Below are 13063 nucleotides of genomic sequence, written 5' to 3'. Positions count from 1 at the left end.
CAACCACATTGCTGTGCATCTGGAGTCACATGCAAGCCAGACCTGGTAAGGACATTAGTGAACCGGATGGGTTTTTACGACAGTCGACAATGGTTATTATTAGACTTTAATTCCAGATTTTTACTGAATTCAAATTTCAGCATCTGCCATGGTGGGATACGAACTCTGGTCCCAGCATTTTACCCTAGGTCTCTGGATTACTAGTCTAGTGGCAATACCACTACGGCACTGCCTTCCCCCCCTTGCATTTTCATGACCGCAGGATGTCCCAAAGCACTTTACGATGAATGAGGTACTTTGTAATGTAGTCTTTTTTGTAATATAGGAAACACATCAGCCAATTTACATACAGCAAGGTCCCACAGGTAGCAATGTGAACAATCAATTAAACTGTTCTAGTGGCACTGGTTGAGTAGTTGTTATTGGCCAAGGCATTGGGAACATTGGTTTAACCCTTCATCCAAAAGACAGCGTAGCATTGTCTCGGTAGGCACTGAGCTATCAGGCTCGAGTCTTATGTCCTCCAGTTTCAGGGGTGGGGTTTAAGCCCACAACCTTCGGACTGTTGAGGTGAGAGTGCTACCCACTGACATTAACTTATGTTTGATTCACTTATTACAAGAACAGCATATTTTGAGCTTCTCTGTCAACATCAATGTGTAGTCAAGTTTACAAGTCTGGAATTCACTACTCCAGAGCGTCGTGGATGCCAGGACTTTGAGTAAATTTAAGGAAGAGGACGACAGAATTTTGATTAGTAAAAGTTTGAGGGGCTATGGTGAACGGGCAGGTGAGTGGAGTTGAGGCCGAGATTGGATCAGCCATGATCATATTGAATGGTGGAGCAAGCTCGAGGGTTGGGGGGGGAACAGTCAGAACCTCTGCTCCTGCTCAGCATCCAGAAAACCCTCTTGGAAATGTCCACATGTTGATCTAGGGTGAGGACAGGACAGGAATTGGTTTAGCGAGATGTACCCACAATGACACAGCTCATTGACCTTAACTATCAAGGCTCCAACTGGAATAATGGCAGCTTAAATTATCATTGCCCATGGCACTGTAGCCCAGTGAGCAACCAGTACCTTCAAGAGTTGATGAAATTTGTGTAGGGCTGGGAATGCGGTGGGGCGGGAGGTGTAAGAGAGGGAGAAAGGGGAGATAAATTGCATTTAGCTGCATACTGTGGAGCTAAGCAAGGTCATAACTAATAAACAAAAAGTGGGATGGAAGGAGGAAACCAGATATAAATTATACAGATATGCTGAACCACCTGCTCGACCAGTGATTTTGTTTCTTGCCCCATCTCCACAACAGAAAAGGACAAAATCAATCAGTTTGAAGTGCTTCATGTCCCACATATTGGTACATTGGATTGTTTTGACATATTTGTTTTTAAAACATGTATTTTTAGAAAAACCTTACTATTCCCACCAAGCTGGGTACACAACCTACTTGTTATAACTGGTGCTTCTAATAGGCAATGTAAGAGATGATAAACCCGGTGCTATTTATACTGAGACTCTAATGTAAGAAAACACAGTCAGTAGTTTAAGGCTTTTGCGAAAGTGTCAAGATTGTATAGAGACAGACACCTGTGGCCCCGTGGTTTGACATGTTAATGGTTCACCTGCAGTAGCAGTCAAAGCCCAAGAACAGAATGAAGACCAAAGCCTCTTACTTATAGAAAGATTACTAAACTTTCTAAAGTGATACAGTGAAACTGATTTGAAATAATATAATACATTTCTAGATTTGAATAGACATTTTATTAATATAAAATCAGATGTTAAGATGCAGATCAGAAACCCCAAAGTATATTATGAAGCACAATTAGACCCCAACAGTTTTTCTATTTTGGCATTAGTGTGAGGATAAGCTGTTTCATTTTGGGTGTGATTCTATTGACACACGGAAGCTTTTATGAAAACAAACTTTATTTGACAATATCTATAACAAATGAATTAGCTTAACTTTTACAATTGAAATACTTAAACATGACAAGATACAATTCTTAACTGTTAACCTATCTCTATTGGTTCCAACTCAAGCAAGGTTCTTCTTATAGACTTAAACTCCTCTTCAAAATCAGTTAGCAACAAATGCTTACGCGCTTGTGCTTGGACAGCCAGTTCTCGAGCCTCCAGAACATCTCTAGAGAGGGAGGACAAAGAGAGAGACCTATTTCGCAGGTCCCAAACAGCAGCCTCCAGAGAGAGAGACATCTCTTGTTTCTTTCAGGACCCGGCAGTAACTGCTTACTTTTCCCTGTAAGCTTAGCTCCTCCCCTTGAGCACATGACTTTGTCAATCAACCTAATCAAAATCCTACTCTGAAACCCAAGGGGGAGGGGCAAAACCAAATAAACAAGAATGTATTAACCCAGATTAAAACAAACACATCCCTAGCTAAAATTAATCATTATTCTGCATTCTCAACCTGTCTGTTTTTCAGACAAATTGGCACCAGGTAAAACAGAGCTGAATTTTAAACATACCCCTCACAGGAAACTTAATATAAATACATTTTTTAAAGGCACAGTATTATCACAGAGCACATTTGAAAAGTATAGCCGACAGCTGGAGTTACTGCTTTGAAAAATTACACCGCCCTGGTGTGTTTCTTGTATAGAATCGAAATGATGCTAAACGTTGGTGGTGTCCCAGTAGAATTTCCCCAGCATCCTGTGAAATCTTAACCCGTAAAAGAGAATGTGGGAATAGATATGTGGGTCTTTAAAGCAGATTTGAATTTGTGATCCAAATTCCATGTCTCATTTGATTACTGGAAGCGTATTTTCATGGGCTGGGAGTTTATCACAATTCATTTTATAGTAGATATCATTTGAAGCATCTTCAACAGAAGAAGGGAAAAGAAAATGGGTGTGATTTACTGAATGCAGTTTGGTTATTGAGTGCGCTGTCTTTTTGATTCATGTTATTTCAGGATGCAAAACAATTGCCATTTAGTTGGTTGAATCAAATTCTAGGTCCTGATGTTCCGAAAGTTTCTGCAACCAAGGCTATTCCATTTTTTTAAAATTTTTGTATTGAAATGAAAACTTCAAACATTTTGGGAAAGCTTCTATATTGGTGCTTGACATTAGATATCCACCGTTTCTGAAGTCTAGCAAACAATATCTTAAGCTATTATGTTAATCGCCAGCTACTTGATTTCAAAAGTCACTTTGCTATTGACTTTTCAAAGCCGCAGCGTATAATGTAGATTAAAGCGCTTTAATCTTGTTCTAATGGTCTTCTCTTTTTATTTGCAGCATTAGTGCAAAAATAAAGGCAATTGAAACCAAGCTTAAGATGATGGCCGAAAACCCAGATGCCGAGTATACAGGGTCTCCAACTTACGCGTACAATAAGCCCACAGACAAAGCACAGAATAACAAATCACGAACTGCTCCCTATTCTAGAGTTGCTCGGAAATCCAAGCGATGACCGAGGCCGAGACTACTTTGCTTCAGTCACATCCTTTTCTGATCAGATTTCTTCGTAAGATACTCAATGGCGCTGTCAAACCTAACAATTACTGCACAGTGACTTGATATGATATAATTTATTTTTCTAAGAAAACAGATTGAAGCGGTGAGCATGTGGTTCAAATGTATTCCAGCAGGGTAATTAGGAGTGTTTCGACTCTTCTTCCTGGGAAGCTGATCTCTTAATCAGAGTGTCAGTTTTGTCCACGCTATTTGAGACTCTGTGCCCGTGACTTTGGGTGCGCCGGAAGTATGGCTGTTACTTGAGTACTGTTGTTTAACTTCTTGCAATTTGTGATGCGAGGAAGTTCTGCTGTGGTTTATCATGTAGGACGCATCTGTAATCTTGCAATTCTCTATTGAGCCAAGGCTGCCTCTAAAGGCCCTGGATTATATGGTGACGTTTACCCTTTACATTTCTTCGCAAATTTAGAATCTGAGTACAAATACAGTTACCGATTTTAATAGCAATAAGCATCATGGAAAGTCTGGTGATTAAGAAGTTTTACACTGGCCGTATTCAAATTGAATTGCGAGTTTGTTAGATCATAAACTGATTCTTGCAAAATAGTATGTACTGACTGTTGTTTATCACGATACAACAAAGGCGAATCACATGGCAATGCTTGACCATTTGAAAGTGGCAGGCTAAGTTTGCCATTTTGTATTCAGATGCACTATAATTTTTATTTTAAATCCACCAACAAAATACAAATTGGTGATGATCCAGATTAGTATAGAATGGTGGGATATATTGAAACTTCTGTCATATAAAACCCCTCACAATGGAAAGTCAGGATCCAAGGTACTGTGCAATGGATAGTGATAGATCCAACATCCAGTCCTCAGTTTATTTTCCATGATCCTGTAGACCGTTTGTAGCCTGTAAACCATCAGCTTTTTTTTTGGTCTTCATTCATTATTCACAAGCCTTGAAATTTGTAAACTGAGGTATAGCACGTGACAGACATCGCTAAAGAATAACTGAATGATACACTCTTTAGTTGTTTTTCTTTAATAAGACCAGACTTGTGTATACTTTTTAAAGTTTCTTGTCAACCCTGATCCAGCATATTCTTGCTGTGAGGACATGATTGGTAACCGAGTATGGCCATTGGGGATCGTGATATGCACTGCTTGCCGCATGTTATAAGAGGTTTATCATCCTCTGCACTAATCGGAAATAGTTTTCTCCTCCACATGCAGGAGGGGGTCATTAAAACAATTTAAACCATTTGTAACAAAATATTTGCCATGCAGTAACATGAGCACAGTCGTGTATTGTAATGTGTGAATGTGGATTTGTAAATATTTACAAAAATTGATACTGTTACTCCAAACAGCCTTGGAGTTAAATTGGTTAATGTTCTGGGGGGGGGGAATGCAGATTTTATGTTATAGCTCGCCAGATGTTTTGAGCACTATGACTGAGCTTTTTGAGGAGTAGGCCTTTCTTATTTGTAGCCAAGCCACTAACTCAATCTCAGGAACTGACTGGCTTTTTTTTCCAATATCAACCATCCAAAGTGGTAAGATTGCTTCCTATATATTTTTTTTTCCAATCGTTGGTATACAAATCAGACCCAAAGTGACCGGATCATTCCTATTCACAATGGGTTGAACCTATGCCTTGGAGAAGGGGCCAATACTTAACCCTAGGTTTTTACTTGTACATTGAAGAGTCATCCCTGGAACAGATCATGATTTCAATTAGAAAACTGTATTTTGTACATATTTTATGACTGAATCCCTTTTAAAGACATTGTCCTGACTAAATAATAGGAAAATGTTAATGTCATTTCTTGTGTCAATTTGTTATTTATGGCTTACAATTAAACATGTTTAGATAAACATATTAGACTTCCAAATCAGCAACATTGAATGCAATGTATTGGTTGTTTTTTTTTTCGGATTTTGTGATTGGTATAACAAAGTTTCCATTATTGTAAAGCCTGTTTTAACTTTTGGAAACTATTAAAATGAATGTATTTAAAATTAATTGGTTTAAGTATGTTTGCCTGTGTTCCTGATCAATACTGATTGCAACAGCATCACTTTCCAATGCATTTGAAATATTTTACATGCAAAATGACCTCTAAATAATGAAAGTGTTCGTTATTGCACCGTGATATTGGTGGTGCATTAATGTGATTCAGGCTTCCATTTTTGTAAAATGTAAATGCATGTTAAAAGAAATAATACTTTTCTTGTCTAAATTCTCCTGGGCAGGAAACATGTTTACTGTCTATTGCTGCCTCTCTAGCTTGCATTACAAAGAGTCCGCAAAATTACAATGCAACATTTAAATTGAGAAAATAATCGGCCTTAGGTCTAGAACTCTAAGGGCAGCAAGATGGCACAGTGGTTAGCATTGCTACCTCACAGCGCCAGGGACCCAGATTCGATTCCCGGCTTGGGTCACTGTCTGTGCGGAGTCTGCACGTTCTCCCTGTATCTGCATGGGTTTCCTCCGGGTGCTCCTGTTTCCTCCCACAGTCCGAAAGGCATGCTGGTTAGGTGCATTGGCCATGCTAAATTCTTCCTCAACGTATCCGAACAGGCGTCAGACTGTGGCGACTAGAAGATTTTCACAGTAACTTCATTGCAGTGTTAATGTAAATGTAGTTGTGACACTAAGAAATAAACTTTCAAAACTTTAAATACATTTTTTTTAAAAGGAAGAGAGGGGCATTTAAATAGTGTGATTCAAAATTTCAGGACTTCCCAAAGTACATGAGTCAATGAAACACTTGGGGTATAGTTGCTGCAGTAATACAAGGGAAAGGAGAATAACATTGTAAAGTTAACATATCTAAAGCTTTGACCTGCCTGAAGAGCACAATAAAGTTACTGACTTTTTAAGCCATGCGGTTGAATTTATTTTGACAAGCACCTTAGTTTGTGCTTGTGAACTGATACAAGAAGTTAGACACAGTAATTCTGTCCCTGAATTTATCTGTATTGCATGTGAATGAAGCATGGTTAGCCTGAAAAGAAGCTTTGTTTGAACTTTTACATGCCGAGATTTCTTTAAAATATTAGTATAACTATCTTGATTTTAGGCTTTGATCAATGTAACCTATACATTTGATTAAGCTGTGGGCACTGATGGTCATTTACAGTTTTGGTCATCCAGTTTTGAAATGAAATGTGACTCTTCCAGTTTTATAACGAACAATTCAGATGTAATATTGGAGCTATTTGGGGAACATGTTTTGTTTCACTCTTTTTTTTTGTCCAGTTTCAAATCTAAGATTTTCTGATGCAGAGAAGTTGTATCTAAGTACAGACATGATGAATAGCATGGTTTCAAAACTAATTGACGTCTAGGAGAGCACTAGAAATTGGACTTTATAATGTCTGTTTAGGGGATGCCACAAGGCACTTTGAATGTTGGAAGTGGCGCAAGTTTCTGATGATAAAATCCATTGGACACTGGCTGGAATTTTACCACCTCACCCGCCACGGGAATCGGAGCGGGCCAAGGGTGGCCAACGGGAAGGTCCGTTAACCTCAGGCGGCATTTTACGTTTCGGGACGAGCAAGGCCATAAAATCCCACCCCCTCTGTGTAAAAGTGTTTGTGTGCTCGCGTCTAATGTTCACAAGCAGATAATGATGTCAATCAGCATGCAACACTGATTTAATGTCCGCACTGCCATTACGGAGCTTTGCACTTCATCCTATGTCCTTTCCTAACCTTGCACACCTGAACACAGCATTAACTGACATGAAGGAACATTAATCAGTGCTATTGATGAAACATCCAAATCAGTATATTTTTCAACTATTTCCATGGCTTGTCCAAGTTGTCCCATGCAGGTAAAAAGTCACAATTAATCAAGGAATGGGTGTTAACTGGAGAAGATAGACACACAAAGCTGTAGAATATCACCAAGAATAAAAGAACAATTCATAAGGGAGGACTCCAGTCAAACAATTGATAAGGAATGAGAAGCGGTCCCTTCATCTGATATGTTAATATAAAATTAAACGAATAAATTAATTTAAAATTACAAGCTAAAAGAGGATTTTTCTTTTTTAAAAAAACAGCGAAGTTAAAAATGAGCTGTGACTACCTCTGAGATCAAAAGTTTAAATGTCAACAGTATTGCAAGCTGAGAGATTTGGTTGGCAAAGGATGTGGAAGAATTTCATTAGCAATTGCCAGTCTCCTCCATTTATCCTTCACCAATGATGAAACCAAAGAAAGTAATAATCTCACCTTTCATTGTTGCCATTTATAGCACTGAAAGAGGCCATTCAGCCCATCGAATCGATGCTGACTCTCTAGAGCAGGCTTGTCCAAAGTACAGCCTGCAGGCTGCAATTGCCCACAAAGCCTCTCTGTGTGACCCCCAGAGCCATTGAAAATGCTGGTCCAACAGGTAAGTTGCAGTGGCAGATTGTTCAAAGGAAGCTCCTCCAATCTCGGGTGGGTTCTTCCCCCCCCTTTGCTGCAGATAGACAGCAGTGGGCCAGAGAGTGGGGCCTGGTGGGAGCAGCGAGTCGGAGAGCGGGGCCTGGGGGAAGCAATGAGCCAGAGTGGGGCCTGAGCAAAGTAGTGAGCCGGAGAGCGGGGCTTGGGGGAAGTAGTGAACTGAGGCCAGTTTGAGGATCATAGAATCCCTACAGTGGAGAAGAAAACCATTTCGCCCATCAAGTCTGCACTGACCACAATCCCATCCAGCCCCTATTCCTGTAACCCCTCATATTTACCCTGCTAATTCCCCGACACTAAGGTCAATTTAACATAGCCAATCCACCTAACCCGCACATCTTTGGACTGTGGGAGGAAACCTACACAGACACGGGGAGAATGTTGCCAGGCCCCTGCATTCAGGAGGAGTGGTGGGTGGAGATTTTTACTGCCATTTGTGTGAAATTGAGTGCGTGTTGGAGGGAGATTGAGTGAGAGAGAAGGAGAGTGTGAGACAGACTAGTAACCTGTTATGGGAGTAACTAGCTATGGAAACAGACAAAAGTCTACCCTAGTGCACCACTAGCTGCAGGAAGAGAATTGGACAGAGTGTGGATGATAAGGGGACACCTTGCTTGTTGCCCTTACTGTTGGATATAAGGACAGTCCTACTTCAACATCAGTCATGGTTCCTGAGTGCACGTCAATTAATAAATTTACCACACCATCTCATTCAATTGACTCCCTGAGAAACTAAATTATGCCTAACAGAATCAAAGGCCTACAAAAATAACAGCCTATTACTACGACCACTTTGCACGAGTGAAGCAGTTTTAAAGAGCAGAAATGTTTGCATTACAACCATTTGTTGCGGCAGTAAAACCTTTTCCGTCTACGAGCAAGCTCAATTGCCCTGGCCAATCTTTTAGTGATTGTTTTGTTGAGGAGCCCGAGCAAAATTGTCAATGAGCTTGAATGTCTCGGAGATGTTAGAGCAGCAATGCAGTTCTATTTATTTTCAATATGTCATGAACCATCTGGGCTTTCACCTACAAGATAAAGAACCTTGGTGACATCATCAAATTGGTGTTTATTAAATCTGAAAGGTCGTCGACTGACCTTTCATTGGTACTGGGGATAGTGTTTTTCTTAAAATCTTCTAAGGCCCCATTAATTTCTATTTCACTAACTGTCTCCATTAAAACATTATTATTTGCCTTTCTACGGCAGGTGGCAGATTTATGAATGTCAGTTTTAGTCCTAAAATTCAATAATTTGCTCATAAAATCCATGCTGAATTTATTGATGTCTAATGGCCTCTTGATTTGATTTGATTTGGGTTGCCCATTATTCTTCTCGTCAATCTCCTGTCATTTTTAAAAAGAGCCTGGGTCTTAAAATCTGACTTCTTTTCAGCAAATCTTTTATGGGGACTTGTTGTTGTTAAGAGAGCTATTTAAAAGATTATTAAAATTCCTTTTAAAATTACCTCCAGACCTCTTCCTTTTCTTCACGTTTAAACTTTCCGCGATCCTTTCAATCAGATTAGTGGCCTGCAGTCTACCGTCTGCATCATCCTGATGTATAATCAATTGTTCCACATTAGTAATCATAGCTGTCGAATCATTACTATTCTGGGTTGATTGTTGTTATCTCTGGCATATGGGTCACATGCTGACTAACCTGTAAACTAGCTGTCATGAGTGATTTTACACCACGGTTAACTTTTGCCATCGTCCAAAACTATCTGCACGATAGGTGTTAAATTACTCTTCATCTTCCTGTTCTTCCTGAGGGCTGGAATCTCTACAGATCTTCTTTTATCTGAGATTTACTTGTTCGTTTTGGATATGTGATGTATGCATATATATATTGTATGATGTGGAGATGCTGGTGTTGGATTGGGGTGGGGTACAATAAGACGTCTCACAACGCCAGGTTAAAGTTCAATAGGTTGATTTGGAATCACGTGCTTTCGTAGTGCTGCTCCTTCACGCACCTGATGAAGGAGTGAAGGAGCAGCGCTCCAAAAGTTCATGATTCCAAATAACCTGGTGTTGTGAGACTATATATTGTATGTTGGGGTTTGGGGTGTGGACTGCCCCTTTAAGAGTATGGGTCATCTGGTCTATTCGCCCTGTCCAGTGTGGGGACCCTGTTGGGCAGTCTTAGACCCAACAGCAAATGAGTGCGCACCTTCAATAAACAGCTCCCAGTATTGAGGTATTCAAGCCTACGTTGTAATTCTTCATGTCCCTTAATCCACAGGGGCATACATAACAGGATATTAAAACTTAAATGTTTTGAGAATCGTTATGTTGAGTCAGACAGCACAGAAGAGGCCCTTCAGCCCATCGAGTCTGCACTGACAAAACTACACTAAATCTACGCTAATTCCATTTTCCAGCACTTAGCCCATAGGGTTGAATGTTATGATATTTCAAGTGCTCATCCACGTAGCTTTTCAAGGTTGTGAGTGTCTCCTTTACTACCCACCCAGGCAGTGCATTCCAGACTCCCACCGCCCTCTGACTTTGAGTTCAAGGAAGAGTTTTGCTTCCTCTGCAGTCAAAGAACAAAGGACAAAGAAAATTACAGCACAGGAACAGGCCCTTTGCCCCTCCAAGCCTGCACCGACCATGCTGCCCGACTGAACTAAAACCCCCTACCCTTCTGGGGACTATATCCCTCTATTCCCATCCTATTCATGTATTTGTCCAGATGCCCCTTAAAACTCACTATCGTATCTGCTTCCACTATCTCCCCTGGCAGCGAGTTCCAGGCACCCACCACTCTCTGTGTAAAAAACTTGCCTCGTACATCTCCTTTAAACCTTGCCCCTCGCACCTTAAACTTATGCCCCCTAGTAATTGACTCTTCCACCCTGGGAAAAAGTCAGTGAAGATTTTTTGCCATTAGTCTTCTGGGGGAATGGTTCTTTGCGATTCTCCTCTCATTAATTAGCTCAATTTGTCGATGAAGTTCATGCTGGCTTAGACCAGAGCCACAGCAATGTGGTTGACTCTCAACTGCTCTCCAATGGCAGCTGGGGATGGGGTAATAAATGCTGGCCCAGCCAGCGACGCCCATGTCCCACGAATGAATAAAAAGAATTTTAAAAATTCAGCCTAATCGGCTTTTTAGAAGATGTTATAAAATCATCATGCATGTGAAGACATTAAAATGGACATTGTTATGGAGGCAAACACACCTCCAGCTTCCTCTCAGCTAAAACAGATGAGATTGTTAAACATCTAACACCATTTGTTGTTGGAGAAAACTTTACACTGACAGGGATGTCCTTAACCCAGATCATGTCCTGGCAGTGGGAAGTTCTCAACCTTGACAGTCGGTCCAATTTCTTCCTTAAAATTCCTAAATCTCCATGCTCGGGACTAAATTCTCCGCAGACCATCGTCGCACCAGCCTAATTTGTTTGAACTCATCATTTAGCCAACGCAATCAAAGGCCAACAAAAAAATCCCATTTAAAATCAGGATTGAAACAGAGACTTAAAAATTAAACTCAGTTATATTGTTTTCAATGAGTGTCTCCTTTACTACCCACCCAGGCACTTGTCTATAGTGTTGCTGTGGGACTATGGGGTGCTATGATCTGCTGGGAATATGAAATCAGAAAATCTTCATGGCTTTCTCCCCCACGGGATCGTGAGTTACTTTTGGGTTAGTTGCTGGGTTATTTTTTTTGGCAGTTAGTACAATTGTACACATTTTGGGTGCTTTATACATTATGTTGAAATTTCAGTAATCTCCAATGAATGGTATGGCAATTGCTGTGAAGTACCTTTCTCTTGCTGCCTGAAAGGGTTCTGTATGGACCAATTGCTCCTCGACATGGCAAACGGGTAGGTCTGCCCCTTGGTATTGATCATAACTGGGAGAATGAGCAGAGGCCATCCAAAGCAGGTCAAACTGCTAGAAGAGGGAGGGGGAGGAGGAGGGGGAGAGAAGGCCCCTGGGTAGAAGACCATAGTAAGAAGTTTAACAACACCAGGTTAAAGTCCAACAGGTTTATTTGGTAGCAAAAGCCACACAAGCTTTCGAGGCTCTGAGCCCCTTCTTCAGGTGAGTGGGAATTCTGTTCACAAACAGAACTTATAAAGACACAGACTCAATTTACATGAATAATGGTTGGAATGCGAATACTTACAACTAATCCAGTCTTTAAGAAACAAAACAATGGGAGTGGAGAGAGCATCAAGACAGGCTAAAAAGATGTGTATTGTCTCCAGAAGACCATACTACAGAGAGCAGTTAGGGAACAATTCCCATACCGTCATCTCATTACCTCTTGCCAGAGACAAGCAGGCAGAGAGAGGATGATGATTGGCAAGGATTGCAGCTTTCCCCGTGGTGTAGGCTGCTATTGACTGCACGCACATCGCTTTGTGGGCATTCCAGCCAACTCTGCCATGTAGCTAATCCGAAAGGGATTCCTCTCCCTCAATGTGCTGCTGGTCTGTGGCCACAAACTGTGCATCATGCCCATTGAAAGCAACACAAAACATTAATCCTACTGCAGTCCCCTTTCTGTGCTGATGCCACCATCCCAGGCAGTGCCCCAGCAATCCTAGTAACCTGTTAAAGAGCATATTACTGGAGTGTTGTGCTGAAAGTCTCCGACTGGGTGGCATGGTGGCACAATGGTTACCACTGCTGCCTCACAGCGCCATGAACCTGGGTTCAATTCTGGCCTTGGGTCACTGTCTGTATGGAGTTTGCACGTTCTCCCCGTGTCTGTGTGGGTTTCCTCCGGGTGCTCCGGTTTCCTCCCACAGCCCAAAAATGTGCACGTTAGGTGGATTGGCCATGCTAAATTGCCCCTTAGTGTCCAAAGGTGTGTAGGTTAGGGGGATTAGCGAGATAAATGTATGGGGTTACAGTGATAGGGCAGTGGGTAGGCCTGGGTAAGATGCTCTGTCGGAGAGCATCGGTGCAGATTCAATGGGCCAAATGGCCTCCTTCTGCATTGTAGGGATTCTATGACTCTAACACACCAGTCTGAGTGAGCATCACTGCCTTGTCTGTAGTGTTGCTGTGGTCTTCATTGTCTGTTTACTCTTGCTCCATTAACTGGGCAGGTTGCATTCTTAGGTATCTGTTATGATGGCCATGGGGGTTTCTCAATAGGTCTCCC

At 41.3% G+C, this 13063-nt stretch overlaps 1 protein-coding gene across 1 annotated transcript in view; it reads left to right on the top strand.

Annotated features, from left to right (window-relative positions):
- rbm18 (RNA binding motif protein 18) overlaps positions 1 to 6351 on the top strand; it is a 44794-nt gene extending 38443 nt beyond the window's left edge. Inside the window, exon 6 of the mRNA XM_078226571.1 lies at positions 3272 to 6351. Within this exon, the coding sequence (XP_078082697.1) occupies positions 3272 to 3446 (175 nt within the window). The 3' untranslated portion in view covers positions 3447 to 6351. The remainder of the gene's footprint in view (positions 1 to 3271) is intronic.
- Positions 6352 to 13063: the final 6712 nt, after the last annotated feature.

This window comes from Mustelus asterias, chromosome 13, assembly GCF_964213995.1.
Source record: "Mustelus asterias chromosome 13, sMusAst1.hap1.1, whole genome shotgun sequence".
Lineage (NCBI taxonomy): Eukaryota > Metazoa > Chordata > Chondrichthyes > Carcharhiniformes > Triakidae > Mustelus > Mustelus asterias.
This window is presented reverse-complemented; position numbering and strand designations above follow the sequence as displayed.